General features: G+C 39.1%; 1 protein-coding gene across 1 annotated transcript; it reads left to right on the forward strand.

Annotated features, from left to right (window-relative positions):
* The first annotated feature begins 5553 nt into the window (after positions 1-5553).
* On the forward strand, positions 5554-6483 carry LOC129516002 (olfactory receptor 2A2-like). The gene has a single exon (XM_055335307.1). The coding sequence runs from the start codon at positions 5554-5556 to the stop codon at positions 6481-6483; it is 930 nt and encodes a 309-aa protein (XP_055191282.1).
* The last annotated feature ends 16635 nt before the right edge of the window (positions 6484-23118 follow it).

Here is a 23118-nt window from a genome sequence, read left to right on the forward strand (position 1 = left end):
ATTTTGCTATAAGAGCACCTTGGCCAAGGGCCAGGTGTGTGGACTGCGCAAAAAAGGGTTAACTCAGTTAAATCTGTGTAACTTGGGAGTTAAAAGGAACTTTAAAATATTCTGATCCTATCACTTAGTGTGAGACACAGATATGGAAATTGTGTCCCTCTGAGTTGGGATTCAGAATGATTTTTGAAAATTTGGGGTGGGAGTCCTGGAGGACGTGTGGCTGATGATGAAGAGCAGTGACAGGATAGCATCTGTCTGAGTAAAAAGGCAGCATCCAAGCACTGCTACTTGGTTAAGAGAAAAGACTGCAGGTGTCAGGATTCTCAGATGGTCCCCTGAGGTACCTGCCCCCTCTTTTAAATCAAGTGCTAATATGGGCTCTGCTGTGAAGATGTTTTGCAAATCAACTCATGGTAAACCATGGAGGTTATGTTGGTGGGCCTAGCCTAGTCAGGTGAGCTTTCTAAAACTAGGGAGTTTCCTCACCTAGCAGCAGGGGAGGAGGTCAGGAGATCTGAATGTGAGGATGGAGGGCAGGAGGGCATCATGTACAGGTGAGAACTGTAGACTCAGCCGTGTCCTTGGGGTCAGCCTGTGAGACAGGTGTAGAGAATCCAGACGCCCTATTGCAGGACTCTGACCCATGGAAACTAGGAGAGAACAGATGTGGCTCGTTTTTTTTTTTTTTTTTTCATTCTTATTTGTACAGTTGTGGTTTTTTTTTACATTGTATATATACACACACATATATTTTTTAAAAAACTTTTTTAAGATTTAACTTATTTATTCATGTGAGACACACAAAGAGGCAGAGACATAGGCAGAGGGAGAAGCAGGCTCCATGCAGGGAACCCAATGTGGGACTTGATCCCGGGACTCAGGAATCATGCCCTGAGCCAAAGGCAGATGCTCAACCGCTGAGCCACCCAGGCATCTCTATTTTTTTAAGTTCTTAAAAAGTTTCAATATAATTAACATACAGTGTTATGTTAGTGTCAGGTGTACAATATGCTGATTCAACAATTCCATGCATTATTCAGTGCTCATCATAAATGTACTCTTAATCCCATTCATGCTTTCCCCCATCCTGTCACAAGCCAACCCTCTGGTAACAACCAGTTTGTTCTCTAGAGTTAAGAGTCTGTGGTTTTCTGTTTTGTTTGTCCTTTTTTACCTTTCTTAATTTGTTTTGTTACTTTGACTCCACATATGAGTGAAATCGTATAGTGCTTGTCTTTCACTGTCTGACTTATTTCACTTAGGATGATGCCCTCTAGGTCAATCCATGTTGCTGCAAATGGAAAGATTTCATTCTTTTTTATGGCTAAGTAACATTCCATCGTATATAGATACCAGTTATAGCATTGTTTTAAGCTGTTACATTGCTTTTACTTGTGACACCAACAGGAGAAAACTATAAAACTTTTAGCGTCAGATAAAATCCATTGGTTTCCAGCTCTGGCCCTTGTTAGATTGGTAATCTACCAGTTAGTGCAACGGTACTCTACTTTTCTGGTCTTGGGACTTCTTTGAACTCTTAAAAATTACTGAGTTCCCAAAGAAAATTTATTTATGTGGCTGTATTTGTTGATATGTATCATAATAGAAATCAAAAGTGAGACTCCATTAAATATTTTAATTCATTTGGAATTATTTCTTATATATTAATGTATTTTCATGAAAAGTAACTATCAGTAAAGCAAAAAGAAGAGTGAAGAAAAGAGTGAAGCTGTATTTTACATTTTAAAGAAATATATATTTTTTTTTATTTTAGAGAGAGAGAGAAGAACACCAGAGCAGAAGAAGGACAGAGGGCGTTAGAGAATCCTAAGCAGACTTGGCACTGAGGGGAAGCCTGACACAGGGCTGGATCTCACCAGCCTGACATTATGACCTGAGCCAAAATCAAGATTCAGACATTCAACCAACTGACCCAGTCGGGAGCCCCTGGTTTACATTTTGAATAATCTTAAATGCTGGCTCAAGCAAGAAGAGCTGAATTTTGTATTTCTACTGCACTCTCGCTGATGCAAGATCACATGTCATGTTGCCTCTGGAAAACTGCATGGTGCACTCATGAGGGAGAATGAAAAAGGCAAAAAGTCTAAACATAATGATGAAAATAATTTTGACCCAATGGACCCTTTGAGAGATTCTCAGAGATGCCCCCCAGTCCCGGGACCACACTTAGGAATCAGGAACTTAGTATATTCAGCCTCAATCTCCACATTCATAAAATGGTAATGTTGATCAGATTAAACCAGGTAGTCCACATAGAGCATTTGGCATATTTTCTGAAACGAGAGAGGGGCTCAATAATGGTTGCCTGTCAATGTTAGAAGCCTTCGTCGTTTGTATTTACCCACCCTTACTGCAGGTAGAGATACGTCTTGGCTCAGGGCATGCATTCTCACTCAGGGTTGCCACAACAGGATTCCATGGGAATCCACCTCTCAAGCATCTACAAGTCCCAGCCCTTCAGATGCTTTGATGGGAACTGCAGAGAGGCCCGACTTCATCAACTGTAATCAGTTTGAGAGTTTGGGTCTAGTAATTTGTGACATTTGTCTCCCATTTATAACCCTTGAGACAGTTGGAAGTTTGTGCAGGAACAGTGTGATGCCAACATCTGCCCTGTTTGTTCCCCAGAATTTTCCTCCAAGGACCCTCAGATACAACCTGAGCTCTCCCCCAGAGAGGAAATTTAGGGATTTCCCTCCCGATTCTTAGGAAGAAGACAAATAGCTGTAATAGCTTGTGATCATTCTGGGAATTTGAATTCTCAGTAGAAACTCAAGAATGTTTTTAATTCATCTGACTCTAAAATAAAAGCTGTGCTCCTGGGGTTCTTTGAAGAGTCTTCGGCAAGTCCACTGAGTGACTCTTTCTGTATCTGGGATTTAATCCTGTGAAAGCTACTCAGGGAACAGGACATTATACCCATTCTAGAGGTACATTTCTCAACTCTGTGGGGTTGACTGTAGGTCAGAATTACTTCTTGTGAGAAAACCCAGTGCGAACCTATCCTAATGCAGAGGACATTATCAGTTTATGCTGGGAGGTGATTTTCAGTGATAAAGGACGGGCTATGTGGGCAAGAATGACATTCCTGGGTGATCTTCCCTCCTGACTCACACTGTGCACTATAGGTAGATGTCTGCCTCCCCTACCTTAGAGACCATCTGCCCACGGGTGGTGGGCAGGCATCCTTGAACTCCTCCAGCATCTCTCTCAGCATTTCCTCCTAATGTAACTGATGGATGGAGGGCAGAGCTAGCAGCACTGTGTCAGTGTGAGGGGGCTCAGACAATGAGAAGCCTTAGATGCACGCAGTCATTGTCTCTGCAAAACGTTCTTAAATGGTCAAATTAAGAAAAGGACTTTATATATCCCCTAGCCTAAATGAAGATCTTGATGTCTAGAGTTACCTGTGTCATTAGAAAAGAAAATTCTTTACAGTGAGAGTTACAGCAAGTCTTTGCTGAAACACTATAATGTGTAAGCTTGCCATATAGTTCTTCTTTTTGGAACCATCCCAGGTTATCACCCTATTGTGATCATTATCAGGCTTAAAAATCACCGTATCTCATATATATGTCTTGCCTATCACAAAATCAGATAGAAGGAGTGCCAATGTTCCTGATGAGGGTGGGAAAAATAGAGATCGTTCCCTGGGATCAAGAAAACTTTCTAGGTTCCAGGACAGCCCAGAAAAGCTGCTCCCACTGACCAAGCAAAGGTTTCCTTATTTACACTGCTATTGTTTCTTTACCTCCACTGGGGAGGTGAAATTTTAGGTATGACTACCATGACATTTTCTTCTCGATGACAGCATTGTATCTGCTTAAGAGTTTTAACCTATCTTTAATTTTACTTTTATTTTATTCATTGTTTACGAGCAATACAATAATGATAATGAAAATGAAAAGATACACTAATTCAGACACAGAAATCACTAGGCTAGAAAGTTATTAAACAGATGTTCTCACTGACTAGTGATGCATTCGGTGCCTTGAACAGTATATTTATCCTTTATGTTCACAGCTCAAGTGTGATTCAGACATTGTCTATTGTATCCCACTGTGCCTCCGAAGAATTTGACAATACTGATGTTGCGGTCTCCCGCTTCACATAATGTAGGCATGTCTTTATTTGTAGCAAAAATTCATGTTGCAAACCTAATGCACATTGACATAGAACCTTCCCAAATGCAATCACACTCATGGAGATGAAAGACTCTATGATTTTGTCTCCAATTTTCCTCATATTCTAACTGTGAATTTCTCCAAGGAAGTAGAATCCATTGATTTGTCAAATGAAACTTTCAAACAGAAGATAGTTAGTACATCCATTTTTGAACTAAAATGACAATCATCCATCTAACATACATGTCTTGAGTACTTGTTTCATCTAGAACTTTACCTTTTATTTCAAGATATAAAGATGTTCAGGACATGGTACACGCCCACAAGACTTCCTATTTGGTGAAAGAGAATCTCAGTTCAAATACGTGACATTTGGTATAACTCCCCTTTTTTATCTTTGATTTTTTATCTTGAGGATTATCCAGATCTTCCTAGTGAGGATATACCTCTTAACTGTTAATATTGACCAAGCTCATACTTTTAATAGGTGCCTAAAAAGAGCCCCTACATATGAATCTACTCTGATTCAAAGGAGTAGAAAAGACCCTTTCTTTTTTGTACAGGCTGTTTTCTTTCTTCTTCTTCTTCTTTTTTTTTTTTTTTTTAAGAAAGAATTTATTTATTTCTTCATGAGAGACACACGGAGAAAGAAGCAGAGACAGGCACAGGGAGAAGCAGGTTCCCTGCAAGGACCCTGATGTGGGACTTGATGCCGGGTCCTGGGATCACACCCCAAGCAGAGGGCAACCACTGAGCCACCCGGGCACCCCTACGGCGGTTTTCTGATTAGCCTCTCAGTGGGGCCTAGAGAAGTTCAAGTAGACTGCCTTCTTTCTCTTTGTTGTACCTAATGGCAAACTATAATAAAATGGTTCAAATGAGGAGGACTATGACCCCACAACAACACCTCATCAGGATTACACAATGAGGGTGGTGATGCGCACAGTTTGTAACCACAATCATATTTCTGAATGACCCATATGCATTTTTCAGCCCAATATGCACTCGATCAAGAATGTATAACCCCCTAACCCCTTTAGGGTTTTTACAATAACTCTCAGTATTTAGAAAGCTACTGAATTCATCCTACACTCTGAAAAAGTACATACACGTAGACAAAAAGGGAATAAGGCAAACATGAAAGAAATATGAAAACCTGTTGAATCTGTGTGAAGGTAGGCGGGAGTTCTTTGCATAACCCTTGACCCTTTTCTGTGAGTTTACACTTTCATATTACAAGTTCAAATCAAGAAGGTTAGCAGTTTGGGGGAGTAAGGGAGTTGGCAAACAGGGACAAGGATACAACCCTTCTGCAAGCCTCTGTTGAGATAAGTAACTCCAATTTTTGTCGATTGCCCAGCTCTGACCTTTTGTCACATTTCAGTCCTTGAAAATCTGTCATTAAGAAATGGGAAGCAACGAGTCATGGGTCACAGAATTTGTCTTGGTGGGGTTCCAGCTCAGTGCAGAGATGGAAGTGCTCCTCTTCTGGATCTTCTCCCTCTTGTATATCTTCAGTCTGCTGGCAAATGGCGTGATCTTGGGACTCATCTGTCTGGACATGAGACTGCACACCCCCATGTACTTCTTCCTCTCACACCTGGCTGTCATCGACATGTCCTATGCCTCCAACAATGTCCCCAAGATGTTGGTAAACTTAGTGAATCAGAAGAGAACCATCTCTTTTGTTCCCTGCGTAATGCAGACATTCCTGTACCTGGGTTTTGCTGCTACAGAGTGCCTGGTTTTGGTGGCGATGTCCTATGACAGGTACGTGGCCATCTGCCACCCCCTCCAGTACACTGTCATCATGAGCTGGAGACTGTGCACGGCTCTGGCTGTCACTTCCTGGTCATGTGGATTTTTTCTGTCTCTGGTACATGCAATTCTCCTTCTACGGTTGCCCTTCTGTGGACCCAGGAAAGTGAACCACCTTTTCTGTGAAATCCTATCTGTCCTCAAGCTGGCCTGTGCTGACACTAGGCTCAACCAAGTGGTCATCTTTGCTGCCTGTATGTTTGTCTTAGTTGTGCCTCTCTGCTTAATGCTAGTTTCCTACATGTGCATCCTCTGGGCCATCCTAAAGATCCAGTCAAAGCAGGGCCGCAGAAAGGCCTTCTCCACCTGCTCTTCCCACCTCTGTGTGGTTGGACTCTTCTTTGGCATAGCCATGCTGGTTTATATGGTCCCCGACTCCAATCAACGAGAAGAGCTAGAGAAAATACTGTCCCTATTTCACAGTCTCTTTAACCCAATGCTGAACCCTCTCATCTACAGCTTGAGGAATGCTCAGATGAAGGCTTCTTTGTATAGAGTACTGCAGAAAAAACCCATGTGAAGCATTGATAGAATTATTTGAGTGGGGTTTCCTTAAAATTATGTAGTTTGCTGAAGCAAAACTCAAAATTTCCCACTTAGAAGTTTGAATTAAAAATGGTAACTGTCCAAGTTCTAGCTCTAAAAATAGGACAATGTTCCATGAAAAGAATTTTTTCTAAAATTGAGAGACCTCATTAGGATTTGGGACATCTAAATTATCAGAACATTTAGTCTTTTTTTTTAAGATTTATTTATTTCTTTATTATTTATTTATTTATTTATTTATTTATTTATTTATTTGAGAGAGAGAGAGAGAGAGTGCACAGAGATAGTGCACAGGAAAAGGGGCAGAGGGAGACAATTGCAAGCTGACTCCCCACTGAGTCTGGCCTGATACTGGCCTGGTCTCACAATCCAAGAGATCATGACCTGAAACCATGAGCTGGTCACCCAAACAACTGTGCCCCTCCCTAGTCTTTCTTTAAAAATACTAAATGCTCTTTATTTTTTTGAATCCAGGAATATTAACATGTGGGAAAAAACTAAATGTAAAAAATTACATCAGTGCATTTCTTTGGCTTATGTATTGAGAAGTATGTGATTTTTTTTTTAATCATCTTGTGGTAGCTGGAAAAACAGTACAGTAAGCTTAATACCATAAGGCAGAATTTTCAAAGTAGATCTGAAATTTCAATACAGAAAATGTTGCACTTATATGACTGTATTTCATAATTTGAGGTCAATGAAATAGGAGTTTAGAGAAACTCTAAATTCTCTGATAGAATAGTTTAGGACTAAAGAGGAAGAAGTTAGGGAAAGCTTTAGCCCAATAAGCAACTATGGAAAAAATCCTAAAATACATTAAATGTTTAGGTAAAATGAAGGTAATTCTTTAGTAAATATTTTTTTCTTTAGTAAATCTTTAAATGGTTCTAGAGGTAAGAGTTTTGAGCATTGCTCAGACATTACATTTAATATTGGGTTATAATAATTACCTTTTAAAAATTAATTACTAATAAGATTGAATGACTATTGAAATTCTTCAAATTGTTCCCACCAATATTTTTGTAATGTTTGAATCAACTTATCTGAAGATGGTTTGGTAGGACCAAACATCATGAGACAACTATAATGTAGCTAACATCATTTTTCTTTCATGGTGGCAGAAATTCCCCTGGATTTACCAGACTGAACAAATGTCTTCATGATGCTAATGGTGATCAAATAAGTAAGAGCTGCTTTTTTTTATGATTCAGTATTTGTAGATAGTGCAAAATGATCACCACAGTAAGTGTGGTTAACATCAGTCACCATACATACATATTTTTTTCATGTAATGAAAACTTTAAAGATCTATTCTCTTTAAGAGCAACTTTCAAACATGCAATACAGTATTATTAACTATAGTCATTTAGCTGAGAATACATCGCCATGATTTATTTATCTTATAACTAGAGCTTTGTATCTCTTGACCCACTCCACCCATTTCACTCACTCCCCACACACTGGCCTCCGGCAATCATCAATCCATTCTTTGTGAGCTAGTTCTTTTTCCCTTTTTTTCTCTTTCTTTCTTTCTTTCTTTCTTTCTTTCTTTCTTTCTTTCTTTCTTTCTTTCTTTCTTTCTTTCTTTCTTTCTTTCTTTCTTTCTTTCGTCTTTCTTTCTTTTTCTTTTCTTTCTTTCCTTTCTTTTTTTCCTCCCTTCCTTCCTCCCTCTCTCCCTCCTTTCTTCTTTCTTTTCTTTCCTTCTTGGTTCCACACACAAGGGAGATCATATCATATTTGTCTTTCTCTGTCTGACTTATTTCACTATGTCTAATGTCCTCAAGGTCTATCCAGGTTGTCACAGATGGCAATGTTTCCTTCCTTTTTAAGTCTGATTAATATTTCATTGAATATATGCCTCATTTTCATTATCCATTCTTCCATCAATGGGCACTTAGGCTGTTTCCATGTCTTAGTTATTGTCAATAGTGCTGTAGTAATCATGGGGGTACAGATACCTTTTTGAGTTAGTGTTGTCATTTCTTTTGGATGAATACCCAGGAATGAAACTGCTGAATCAAATAGTTCGATTTTTAATTTTAAAAAAGATTATTTATTCATGAGAGACACAGACAGAAGCCAGAGTCATAGGCAGAGGGAGAAGTAGGCTCCCCACAGGGAGCCGAACTCTGGGATTAATTTCCTATATATAGTATAGGAAAGCCTATAGAACCTTCTATCAGAAGATAAGACCAGCAAGGAGCAGCCTCCTTACTGATCAGAGTCCCCACCTCGGGACTCAATCACAGAGTTCCAGGATCATGCCCTGAGCTGAAGGCAGACGCTCAACCACTGGACCACCCAGGCATCCCTCTATTTTTAATTTTTGAGGAACTTCCATAACTATTTTCCACAGTGGCTGCACCAATTTACATTCTCATCATCAGTGCATGAGGGTTCCCTTCTCCCCACATCTTCACCAACAATTGAAATCACTTGTCTTTTTGAGGATAGCCATTCTAACAGGTGTGAGGTGATATCTCATTATGGTTTTGATGATGACGAGTGATGTCAAGCACCTTTTCATGTACCTGTTGGCCATCTGTATGTCTCCTTTGGGAAAACATCTATTTAGATTTTCTGCCCATTTTTAAAATGGATTTTTTTTTTGCCATTGAGTTATATGAGTTCTTTATACATTTTGGATATTAAGCCCTATTGGGTAAATGATTTCCAAATATTTTCTCCCATTTAGTAGGTTGTCTTTTCATCTTGCTTATGGTTTCCTTTGCTGTGCAGAGCTTTTTAGTTTTATTTTAAAATATATCATGACATTAATTCTCTGTTTTTTGGCAAGTCATGAAAACTTTATTAATGTCAAGAGTTATAAAATTCTAGAATAAGTATAAAATTAAGCATGATTAACTTTCATTTAAAAATATATAGTACCCAAATAAAAATATATATAGTATTCAAAGCATATAATATATAGTATTCAACAATGTAAGCAAATATATATGCTGAAAAAGACAACCAAAAAGGTAAAGTCCAAATTGCTGCTCAATACATTTAATACGCCTAAAAAAATAAACACATAAATAGAATTCACTTCACTAGACAGAGGACCATTATCTATGCTCACTGCTTCTTTGTCACCAGTTTTTTCCATCATAATTTTATGTCTACATTGTTCACATGTGCCACCAATACATGATTGTAATATAAAGGCAATCCTATGTTTCTTCCCTTTTCTGAGCAAGATAATTCTATTTCCTCGGAATATAAATTGCCACCATTTTTAGAATTAGAAATTCCCCCAAGAGCCATTAAATCTTTGCTGAAACATGAAATGGAAAATAGTTCTAGAGAAGACTGAAGTGTTTCAATTCAGTGCTTGCAATGAGAATTAAAAAATTGGCTTCACTGTTGCCCAAAGTCAATATACCTCAGATTCTAAGATGTCCGGCTGTATATTTGGAATGAGCTTATGTCTATTCAGCAATATAAACAAGCTTTGTAAACTAGGAAGTTATTCAGGTGAATCAAATGTTTATTTTCTATATTTAATAAAAAAATAGGAAAAGTCATATGGTCGTAATATTAAACATGATACACTTTTAAAGTAAAATTTTAAAGCATTTCTCCATTGTCTTATGTCTTGTGTGGAAAGAAAGGATAGAAAAACAGAAATGAAGTTATTAAAAGCTCTGAAATTAAGGCAATAAAAAACTATCTCTATCTGGTTCAAAAATCATTATTTTTAGGGTATAATTTGTAGTGTAGCATTTCACTTTACACCAGTGCTCAGCTATACGCCTTGAAGGAGTCAGAGCTATGTTTCTGCTGTTCTGACATAGTCGTGAATACTGTACTGTAAGCTGCACCATAGGAAAGCCTATAGAACCTTCTATCAGAAGGTAAGACCAGCAAGGAGCAGCCTCCTAGTGATCGGAGGGTCTTCCAAAAGCTATGAAGTTTCTGCTGAGTCACAGCAGGGACAAGTTGTGCCCTACAAGCTGATACCTGTCATTCTCAACCAGAAAGCGATGGAAGAGGGAAAACTCACACACACACCTGGATGCAACACAGGCATGAGAGGAAAGCAATAAAATACTCCAGAGGTTAGTCAGAGGTCAAGAATTCAGAGATAGGCCAGGTTAAAAGAGCAGACACGGCCACTAGATGAGGGTTGGGGAGATGGGAAGGAATCTCATTTCCCCTACTGCTGTGTGGCTGGAGCGCAGACTCTCGACACTGAGCCCTTGTCATGAAGACAGGACTAAGGCTTCTGCCCCAGAAGATCAAGTCCTGCCCAGGGGACACCGCATCAGCTCAGGGCTGGACGCAAAGACACCCTGAGAAAGTGGCCCTCCCGTACATGGTATCCAGAGTCCACTAGTCAGGTGTGAGGTCGGGGATTGTTCCCGATTGTGGACCCACTAGTATCAGAATCCTGTGTCCCTCTGCCTGGAAGTCTCCTTCCACTTGAGCTCTGCTTCAAAGAGATCTCACTATCAGGCCTGTCAAACTTGAAGAAATGGTGGTACTGCGAGCAGTCCTATATTTAGTAGTAACCACTAGCACACCTGGCCAGTATTCTTTCATGACCTTCAAGCCTTCAGATCTCTGGTTTCCTGTCCTCAACATGGATCCTTTCATTCTTCTACTACCTGAGACAGTGATTTAAAAAAAAAAAAAAAAAAAAAAACCTTGAGAAAATGTCAGGGGCTCTAGAAACATCAAGGCAGTAATAACTTCCATCCTGGGATGTTACATTTTTTCCTTGGGGATGATGTAGAGGACCTGCTACAGTGCCGAGCAGCACAGACACGGCTAGGGAACCCTCCTTTGTTGGGAGAGGGCTCCTGGGTCACTCTCTGTACTGGCTTCTGGAATCCCAAGGGTGAAGCACGGTGCCTATGCTCAGATCGGGTACAGGGGGTTCGGCCAAGGACTGAGGGCTGTAGCAGAAATGGACGAGCATCGGCAGGCAGAGGGTGCACAGGGCAACTCAAGGAACTGGCCTTGCTTCAATGACCTGGACGAGGTGCTTCGTTCCCTCACACTGGGGCTCTTGGAAGCTCAACTTCTTTAAGGGTTTCTAAGGTCCTTTGACCCCTGACAAGGCCAACCTGACTGCTGGAGAATTGAGCAGAATGACAGCCCATCAACTAATGAGCAGCTTATAGAACACGGTCTCTAGAAGCCGCCTTCCTGAGTTCAAATCCAGACTCTGCCGCTTACCAGCTGTTGACCCTGGCCTAGTTCTTCAACCTCTCTGTCTCCATTCTATCACCTGTACAATGGAGATACCAACCTCACAGAGGAATCACACAAACTGAGATTTTGTAAATGCATAGGGAATGGGCAACACAGGAACCGTGTGACTGATAAATGACAGATTAAATACATCTACCGTGAGCTTGGTGTTACGGCTGCTATTGGGATCCGAGGATAGAAAACCATGCCTCATATTATCTTTCCCCTTTAATGCATAAAGTAGGTTAGTGAGAAGAGATTAGAAACTGAGAAAACAGTTCTCCCAAACCTGCTGTGAGACAACATTTTTGCAAGATGCTACTCACAGCCCCTCCTGCAAAGCAATTAGAGCCCCTGATACGTCCCAACCCTTTTCTAACACACGTTTATATTTCAAGAGCCTTTCTGGGCATGCAGGGTTACCCACTCAGCTGACTGTCAGGTAAGGGACTTAGCTACATCTTTCATTCATTTTGTGACTAGCCTAATAATCTTTAACCAGACATTTCCATATCGTATCCATGCTCTTTTTTTCCTACAAAATGTTTTTGCCAGCAGGAGGCAGCACTGTGTTTGGTTTACTCAGCAACCTCTCTAAGCAAATTGCTTGAAATAGGACCATGAGGTGAGCTCAAGATCCCTTTCCCTCTCTCCCTCTCTCTCCCCAGGTCTTCCCTTCCTTTCCCTCCCCCCTTTCCTCCCTTTGTTTCTTTCTCTTTTCTTTTCTTTTCTTTTTTCTTTTCTTTTCTTTTTTTCTTCTTTCTTTTCCTTTCCTTTCTTTTCTTTCTTTCAAGTAACCCAAGGTCAGAAAGGAGAAGCCCAGAGAAAACCTCAGACAGCCTGTGATTCGTACACTAGCTTGTACCGGAATCACCTGGAGGGTTTATTAAAACTCAGATTGCTTTGCTCCACCTCTGGAGTTTCTGATTCTGTAAACCTAGACTGAGGTCTGAGAATCTGCTTTGCTCACACGTTTCCTGGTGAAACAGACGGTGCCAATCAAGGAATAACACATGAGACAAACTGCATAAATGGAAAATTCTTTTTTGATCATGACCTTCAGACCAGCCACATCTTTTCTTTCCTTCTCCAAACCCCAAAGCTCTCCTACCCACGGAAGAGGGAGTGGACTCAGAGACATCGGTAATCTCAACCCAGGAAGTTGGGAGACGATCCCATTGGAGGGGAGGATGCAGAGTAGATAAGATTGAAGGGATGCTGGGGGAGGGATGCAGGGAAGGTTTCCTATGAGAATCAGGTTCTCCCCCTGAGAAGCCACTTCTGAATCTACACCAACTGGTGCTTTTCCGAGGGTTGGAGTGTATCCATTTAAACTGGAGAAAAGGATTGGTTGAAGGTTCTTCCAAGGCTCTCAGGAGGTGTTCTTCACTAGTTGATGGCGGCCCATTGCTCCAGGGCAAGGGGTAAGGAGGTGGAGAGATCCATGTGTGGCCTCAAATTCTCACTGGTGTTCCCCAAAAATCCAGGCTCCCCTCCCCCACACTTCCCTCCCCTAGCCTCCCTTTCCCATCTACCTCCCCACCCCCCACCTCCTCACAAGCCCTGTTCCACAAGCAAGAGGAGAGGAAAATGAATTCAGTTTGACTGTAACATGTATTCCTTCTCCCCATGTCTTAATTCCTCTAGGTGAGAAAGATCAAAAACTATCCTCCCAAAGTTTCCCCTGGTTAGAAGTTATTTGGGAAACAAGTTTAATTCTACAAATACACCCGTCCTCTTTTTCAACCCCAACCCCCACAACATCTATTAGCATCTTAGGCGCTGATGTTATCAGGGTTCCCAGCCTCAGCTGGTGTCATAAGCATCACATGGGGAGCTTTTACAAACCACAAGACCAGGACTCCACCCTGGACCTACATCATTAGAATCAGGAGACTGTGGCCTCTCAGAATTTGCGGAAGTTCCCAAGTGATTCCCATGGACCCTCTAAGGGTAGAAAACATCCCCATTTTAATCAAATGGGGATGCATCTCTGTGTGCGCTGAGTTCTCTTGATCTGGGCAGTGAGGAAATGCCTACCCCAGGGTTGGTTTGGGAGCAGGGAAGCTGCTTGAGGATGCTGAGTGCAGAGGAAAAGACAAGACTGGGGAGTGGGGAAGCTCTTGAGAAAAGGAGCCACCATCACAGATCAAGGAACTTCTGCAAGAAACATCCAGCGTCCCAAGTCACCCCTGGCCTCCATCCTGACCTTGTGAGTAGTGTAACAACTGAAAACCTCAGCTTTGCCAAGTGGGCTGAATTTCCATTTCAGCTCTGAGTCTGCAGTGGGGGGAGGGGGAGACTGAAGATAAGTGCTTGAAACTCACCTCCAACTCTTCCTTAGTACAGGGCATGGTTCCTGTGATTCTGGGGCCGCCCTAATGATGGCTTCTTTATAATTGGGGGGCTCAAAGGTATCGGCACTTGGAGGATGCCCACCAGAGAAGACAGGGGTTATTTCATGCAAAAGGAAGGTTTTGGTTTTTACTGAGAGAGTTGTGGTTTGAATTTCTGCTGGAGGGGAATGGAGTGTATTGATGGTAAGATTGATCGCTTGTGCCTTTTACACGGTGAATAGAACACAAATTTGAAATATCTGGTAAAAGTCTCTGCTTATTCGTGAACTTAAGAAAATTAAGCCCACGTAGTGAATAAACCCTACACCTGTAGGCATAAAAGAAGCAATTTCTTTTCTAAAGACTCTCTCCTGCTTAGCTGCTTTCTAACTAGTTGACCCAGAGTCCCCCAAAACTTCTGGAAAACGGGCTCCTAGGGTGAGCATGTAGTGCTTAAGTATTTTTCTTAACCTGTACAAACTCTTCAGTCCTAACAGTTGGCTTTGTATTTTCAACTGATTAAATTGGGCAGAATTTTCTCTTGGTCTCTGGTATTCAGAAGTTGTGTAGGAGAGTGTTTTCCTCCAGTTTTTAAATATTGTTTTTCTCACAAAGAACAGGTGTATCACCGAGGCCAGAATTATTTTCAAAGTAACATCTCTGTGCTTAGTCATGATTCACTTATAAGCCACTTGGTCCCTTCCTAGTAACAAAGTGCTCTCCAAACCTTTAAATTCGTGTTCTTTCTTCACACCTGTTTTCAAAACCCTGTAAATGATATCCCAAGTTCTCTTCTATCAAATCCATATTCCAATTCTCGACATTTAAAATTCATCTTCTGGAAGCACAAGTTTCATTTCTCCATGATCTTTCACTGGGGTGGTCTTCTCACTGTTTGAATGGCAAGATCTTTGTCTGCTCATCCTCACCTGAGGACTTCATTCATGTAGTTTTCCATGCTGGGGTGGCCTTCACCTCTCTACCAGCGATGGACTGCCAGCTATGGCAGCCAGCAACCCCATGAGGACCATTATGACCACTTGACCACCAAAAAAGCTTCTTATTGACCTACTTGTTCCAGGAAATTGCTGGTCATAGAAAATACCACCCCTCTAACACTGAAATAATCCTCTGGCTTTAGACTTAAACTGTGTGCTTACCCCCTTACGACCAACCAAGGACTGCCTAATGTCCCTGAAGCCCAATTAGATTCCATGACTAACCCCCCCCCCAAATCCCACCAGAGTAGAGTGCTTGCCAACCAGAGACTGTCTCTGTTTCCACTTTTTCTGTATAAAACTTAATCTCGCTAACTCCTTTGAATCCCCGCTGACATAAAGCAAGAGCAGATGGGTTGCCTTGCCAAAAGTCTATGAATAAACAGCCTTTTAAAATTGTCTCAAATCTAGCTTTGTGTTTAACACTAACCATCTAAATCCTATTAACTTTTCAGAAGCAGTTTTGCTTCCAATCTCTCTATAGCTGTCCAGCTCTAAATGTCCACTCTTCTATGTTATCTACCCTCTACATCCCCTGTATAGACTGGCTCCAAGTCACCCACACAGGCATTGTGAAGTAATCATAAGGAATTGAAAGGAGGGGAGCTATAGCTTCTTTCTCCTGGTGTGTCCTCTCAATTGTCTCCCTCTCTCCATACACCTAAAATTGAACCTAAGCTTAAACACACATAATGTCCTCTCAATAAGTGTTTTTGAGGATGTCTATATTCATCTCCTGGGGCAGTGAGAATGAAGTAGACCAGATTGCTGTGCTATTTTATAGATGTAATATTTAGTCATGGTACAGAACTTTAAAATCCCATTGACATTGGGAGAAATGTCAATATTCCAAACACTCAGGTTATTTAATAAAAAACCTTAAATTTTTAAACAGGATTTCTGTCTACTTTAGTGATCAATCTTTTTCCTTGGTGTTTGAAAATTTTTCACAAAGACTTGACCTATATATAGTAAGGTCTTCATAAATATTTGTGAATGAAAGCATACATGAATAAATGGCAGAAGGAAGGAAGGACCATAGAATACATTTTTTTAATGTAAAAAATGACTTAGAAAAGTATAGGAATTTGGAAGAAGGAGCACAGATAGAAACTGAATGGTGATCAAGGCCAATATGGCACCACAGGTATGCTATTCTAATCAACCACTGTGATCAGTGTTATAGTTAATGTTTGTCAGCTGCAAGGTGAAAACTTGATTATTGCTTAGTAATAATCCTGCAAACAAAATGTATCTACAGTCCTGTGGAAAGCAGCTTTCTTCATTTAAATTACTAAGAATCCGGGTTCCCTGGGTGGCGCAGCGGTTTAGTGCCTGCCTTTGGCCCAAGGTGCGATCCTGGAGACCTGGAATCGAATTCCACGTTGGGCTCCTGGTGCGTGGAGCCTGCTTCTCCCTCTGCCTATGTCTCTGCCTTCTCTCTCTCTGTGTGTGACTATCATAAATAAATAAATAAATAAAACTAAAAAAAAAAAGAATTTCTAAAAAAAATTGAAAAAATAATAAATTACTAAGAATCCTGAGGAGAGAGGAGATAAACCCAAATAACGATAAAAATAATATATCTAGAATACATTCCCAAACTGGATTACTGGTTTCAGAAAGAGAAAATTTTTTTCTAAATTTTTATAATCTGTTATTATTTGTATGATTTTAGACACACAGTAGGGACTGAAATAGAAATTATTAAATGGGGTGGATGAAGTAAATTAAACTCTTCTTCCAGTGCTTCTAAATGACTGATTCTCAGAAACGTCTTTGATGAGATTATATTCTTTTCTATAATAATTTGCCTTTCATTTTCTAAATTGAAACGTGTGACATATAACCTGTAAATTTAAGGTGTACAACAGTAACCCATTACATTTATATGTTACATAATTGCTATTGTAGGGATAACTAGCCCTTTTATTATATTATCCTTTTTTTGATGATCGAGATAATTAAGTTCTAGTGTCTATTAACAAGTTTGTTAGATTCAATATTGTTGTCGATATTCACTATACTATGCATTCTCTAGAGAATATTTACTACTCATTGTGAGTTTGTCCTGTCTCCCCAACCCCCATCTCCTGGAAACAACTTTGGATTTTTAGGATTCTACATATAAGTGATGTCATACTTTTCTTTCTCTGTCTGACCCCTCTCAGCATAATATGTTCAAGGTCCATCTATGTTGTCACAGTGGTAGGATGCTCCTTTCTCATGGCTGAGAGTTTCCATTGTGTGTGTGTGTGTGTGTGTGTGTGTGTGTGATCTTCTTCATTTATCTTTTAGGGACTTTTGTTATTTCCATATCTTGTGTATAGTGAATAATGCTGCAGTAAACATGGGAGTGCATATACCTCTTAAAAATCTTGATTCATTTCCTTGGCTATATATCCAGAAGTGGAATTGCTGGGTCATCCAATAGTTTGATTCTTAATTTTTGAGGAGCTTCTATATTGTTTTCCATAGTGGTTAAACCAGTTTGTATTCCTAGCAACAGTGTACAAAAGTTCTTCTCCGCATTCTTGTCAGCGCTTGCTATATCTTATCTTCTTTTTAAAGAAATATTTGAGACCTCACACATGCACAAGCATGAGCGTGAGTGATGAGGGGCAGAGGGAGGGAAACTCCTCGCTGAGTAGGAAGCCCAAAGTGAGACTCAATCCCAGGACCCTGAGATCATGACCTGAGCCACCCAGTTGTCCTTCTCTTTGCTTCTTGATAGCCATTCTCCTAGCTGATTGTAATTAGTTATGTTGAGCATGTTCTCATGTACCAGTTGGCCAGTTAGATGTCTTTGGAAAACATTAATTTAGTTCTTCCCGTTTTTTTAAATTGGAGTATTTCATTTTCATTATTCAGTTGTATGAGTTCTTTATATATTTTGTGTATCAGCCTGTTGTCTGATCCATGGTTTGCAAAAATGTCCATCCCTTCTATAGATTGCCTTTTCACTTTGTTAATTATTCTGTGCAGAGCCTTTAAGTTTGATGTAGTCCCATTATTGAACTTTTTTTCCTTCTATTTTTGCTTTTGGTATCCTATCCAAAAAAGTATTGCCAAATGTCAAAACAGAAGAGGAATATACAGTCCAGTTTTGGAATGAGTAGGTCACAGGAATGAAAAGCAGAGCATAAGGAATATAGTCAAGAGTATTGCAATAGTGGTGTAATGGGATAGATGGCAGCTACATTTGTCACTAACATAGTTTAATGTATAATCTTGTCAAACAATTAAGTTGTACACCTGAAACTATGAATTTGTGTGTCAACTATACTCAAAAAAATAATAATCAGTCCCAAGACCATTGTTGAGGAGCTTCCTCCCTATATTTTCTTCTACGAGTTTTATAGTATCAGATCTTAGACATAAGTCTTTGATCCATTACAAGCTAATTTTTCTGACTGGTATAAGATAGGGGTCCAATTTTATTCTTTAACCTATGGCTATCCTTTTTTCCTAATACCATATATCGAAGAGATCATCCTTTCCCCATTGGGTGTTCTTGTCTCCCTTGTCAAATTTTAGTTGACTATATATATTGAAGTTTAATTCTGGGCTCTCTGTTCTGTTGGCCTGTGTGTCTATGTTTTATACCAGTACCATACTATTTTTATTACTATAGATTTGTAATATAGTTTGAAATAAGAGCTTTGTCATTTTACTCAGGATTGCTTTGGTAATTCTGGATCTTTTGTGGCTCCAAATGATTTTCAGGATTGTTTTTTCTATTTCTGTGAAGAATGCTGTTGGTATTTTGATGGTAATTGCATTGAAACTATAGATGGCCTTGGATAGTATGGACTATTTAACAATAATGAGTCTCCTAATCCATGAACATAAGAGGTCTTTGTTTCTGTATCTTCAATTTCTTTCAACAAAGTGTTAAGGTTTTCATAGTATAGAACTTTCATTTCCTCGGTTAAATTCATTCTGAAGTATTTTATTGTTTTTTGATGTTATTATGAATGGGATGGTTTGATTTTTTTTTGAGATGTTTGATCATTCATATATAGAAATGCAATAGATTCCTACATGCTAGTTTTACACCTTGCAACTTTACTGAAATCACTGGTTAATTTCAATAGTTTTTTAGTTGGAGAAAAATAGTTTTTTAGTTGAGTTTTTGGAATTTTTCATATTCAAAATCATATTATCTACAACAATAACAATTTTACTTCTTCCTTTCTGATTTGGATGCCTTTTCTTTGTCTTGTTTAATTGCACTAGTTATAGGGCTTCCAGTAGGACGTTGAATTAGAGTTAAGAGAAGGCATCCTTGCCTGTTCCTGATTTTAGAGGAAAAGCTTTCAGTCTTCTCCATTGAGTATAATGTTACCTGTGGGTTTGTTGTAGATGACCCTCATTATGTTAAGGTATGTTTCATCTATACCTTATTTATTGAGGGTTTTATCGTGAAAGGCTGTTGGTTTTTGACAGATGCTTTTTCTGCATCTATTGAGCTGATTATGTGATTTTTATCGTTCATTTTATTAATGTGACATTTATTGATTTGCATGTGTGAACTATCCTTGCATCCCAGGGAGAAATCCCACTTGGTCATGGGGCATAATCCTTTTAATGTGCTCATGAATTTGATTTGCTAATATTTTCTTGAGAATTTTTCTGCCTATAGTTATCAGGGATATTGGTCTATGTTTTTATCTGGCATTAATATCAGAGTAATACTAGCCTTATAGAATGAGTTTGGAAGTGTTTCCTCATCTTTAAGTTTTTGGAACAGGGGCAGCCCAAGTAGCTCAGCGGTTTAGGGCCACCTTCAGCCCAGGGCATAATCCTGGAGACCCAGGATCGAGTTCCACATTGGGCTCCCTGCATGGAGCCTGCTTCTCCCTCTGCCTGTGTCTCTGCCTCTCTTTCTCTCTGTGTCTCTCATGAATAAATAAATAAAATTAAAAAAAAAAAGTTTTTGGAACAGTTTGAGAAAGCTTGGTGTTAATTCTTCTTAAATTGTTTGGAAGAATTTGCTGGTGAATATAACTGGTCCTGGAGTTTTCTGCTTTGAGAGGTTTTTGGTTACTGATTTAATCTCCTTATTCATTATGATCTGTTCAGATTTTCTATTTCTTCCTGATTCAGTCTTGATAGGTTATGTGTTTCTAGAATGTTATCCATTTTTTCTAGAAACTTATGCATTTTTTAGGTTACCTAATATGTTGCCATATAATTATCTGTGATAGTCTGTTCGATTTTTGTGTTTCTATAATACAGGTGTAATGTTCCCTCTTTCATTTCTGATTTTTAGACTTATTAATCTAGCTTAAAGTTTTGTCAGTCTTTTCAAAGAACCAGCTCTTATTCTATTGATCTTTTCTGTTGTTTTTCTGGTATTTCATTTATTTCTACTCTGATCTTTCTTTCTTTCTTTTTGCTAACTTTGGGCTTCATTTGCTCTTTTTCGCATTCCATGAGGTATAAAGTTAGGCTGTTTGTTTGAGATATTTCTGATTTTTAAACATATGTATTTATCACTTTATGTTGCATCCCATAACTCATATGTCATATGTCCATTTCTATTCATTTTAAGATTCTATTTCCTTTTGGTTTCTTTGACCCATTCATTATTTAGAAATGTGCTTACTTTCCACAGATTTGTGAATTTTCCACTTTTCCTCTTACTGTTGATTTCTAGTTTTATACCACTGTGGTCAGAAAGTTGGTATGATTTTAAACTTAAATTTGCTAAGATTTGTTTTTTGTCATGTGTTCTATCATTTGAGCTATACTGCAGAATATTTCAGGTGCACTTGAAGAAAGTGTATCTTGCTGTTGGATGAAATGTTCTTTAAACGACTGTTTGGTCCATTTGTTTTTAAATGTGGTTCAGTGTCAATGTTTCCTTGTTGATTTTCTGTCTGGATGAACTATCTATTGCTAATAGTGGAGTAGCCCCCTACTAATAGTGGAGTGAAGCCCCCTACTATTATTGTATTATGGTCTATCTCTCCTTTTAGATCTGTTGGTATTTAATATATTTCAGTGCTCTGATATTAGGGGTGTATATACATATGAATGTTTTATCTTCTTGCTATAGTGATAGTTTTATCATTATATAATGACCTCCTGTGTCTCTTGTTTGCATCTTTGGCTTGAAGTCTATTTTGTCTGCGATAGGTATGGCTACCCCACTTTCTACCTTGTTTGGTTTCCACTTGCATAGAATACCTGCTCTCATCCCTTCATTTTGAGTCTATGTGTGTTTTCAGAGTTCTAATGAATCTTCTTTTTCCGGACTCTCCTAGATCATTAAAGTGAGCAGTACCAAGAATCTAAAAAAAAAAGAAGTGTATTCCGTAAGAGAACACTCTGAAAACTACTTCTTTATTTTTAAATGGATGGTTTTAAAAGAATATGGATAGCAGGAAGTGATTCTTTTGTCTGATAACTGATACAACAAAATAAATACCTCTTTTCATTAAGGCGTTAGCCCAGATGTCACCTCGTAGAGATGCCAGCTTTGGTCATCCTTGAACAATTGATTCTTTATTCACCTATGCTGCTCTATTTTTTTCCTCACCCATTGTTCAAGTGTGTATCTTCCCCACTAAAATGCAAGTTCCTGGAGGAACAACACTTTATCTCTCTTGCTTATCATTGTATGGTTAGGACTAGAATGGTACCTAAAATATTTCTTCAGCGAATGAATGGATGGGTGGATAGACTGCTTTATGCTGTACCTTTTATACTGTATTTAACCACTAAGAGAATTTTAGGACCTCAGACTGATACAAATACTTTGGGGACAAAATATAGCATGTAAGTAATTTACTTTATCATATGTTGTTCTAATGTTCACTTTCTGTAAATGAACATCTTCATCCTCTTTTGATTGTGTTAAGGATTGCCGACTTCTAATCTCCCAGAGGGAATTTTGAGAAGAGTCCTTTCTTCCCTAAACCTTCTTTAAAAAAAAAATATATATATATATATATGATAGAGAGAGGTAGAGACCTAGGTAGAAGGAGAAGCAGGTTCCCTGTGGGGAGCCCGATTTTTTTTAAGATAATAAATTATTTATTCATTTATTTATAAGAGACAGAGAAAGGGGCAGAGACATAGGCAGAGGGAGAATTTCCCTAAGCCTTCTTGATTATGTGGAAACTGGGTTGGGTTTTTGTGTATATTGCTATTAATTCCTCTAGATCTGTAACAAGGCCTGCCAGATTCAGAATGAAATGTATAGCAGAAATGTATAGGCTTAGGAAGTAGAAAGGTTACTTCTGTGAAGACCCACTTTTCTCCACTAGGTTGGGAGACTCAGAGTGATATCTGTTACCCATGACAATAGGTGTCTGGCTCCTCTTAATCCCACTCTGGTCATTCATGGGAAGGGGTTGGTGGCACTAGCTGTCCCTGGTTCATGGTATCAAACTGAAAGGGGCATAAGGGCCATCTGATCCTCTTGTCTCACATTACAGATGATGGTGAACTCAGAGGTGTTATGTCATTTGTCCTTGGCCTATATTTCATTTCTTCCCCTGCTGAAAACCAGGTGTTTCTACTGTATCCTAGAAATATTCTCCAGCCAGGGAAGTAAGGAACATTAGGGTCTTTTTTCTCTGCTACACAGGAGGGAGACATTAGTAAGTTGCCGGAAGTAATCCTGTAGCTATTGGATAAAGATTCCATAATTACTTCTTGCAGCCCTGAAGCTGGTACAGATGACCGAATAGATTTTTTTTTTCCCCTTTATATGATGGTCCTCAGCCTAGGGGGAACCCTTTTTCAGATCCTAGAGTGGGATAATGTGACCACCACTGTCACTTACCAGATCTGGGGAGAAAGTTCTAGCTGGTGAAAATATGGTAAAACGTCCTTATTACAGGAACAATTTCTCTGTTTCACATGCATTTGTATCTGGTAACATATTCAGGAAATGCCTTTGTTTTTTATGCTTTTCACATTTATTTTAAGTCCTTTTTTAAAAAATAGCAGAACAAATATATATATATATATATATATATATATATATATTTAACTATTTTAAATTTTACAGAAAACAAAAGGAAAATGAGGGAAATCTTGTCAGAGCTTGTAATGTTGGGA

This window comes from Nyctereutes procyonoides, unplaced genomic scaffold, assembly GCF_905146905.1.
Source record: "Nyctereutes procyonoides isolate TBG_1078 unplaced genomic scaffold, NYPRO_anot_genome, whole genome shotgun sequence".
NCBI classification, from domain to species: domain Eukaryota; kingdom Metazoa; phylum Chordata; class Mammalia; order Carnivora; family Canidae; genus Nyctereutes; species Nyctereutes procyonoides.

Coding starts and splice junctions, on each gene's coding strand:
- LOC129516002 (XM_055335307.1), top strand. CDS start 5,554: ATGGGAAGCAACGAGTCATGGGTCACAGAATTTGTCTTGGTGGGGTTC.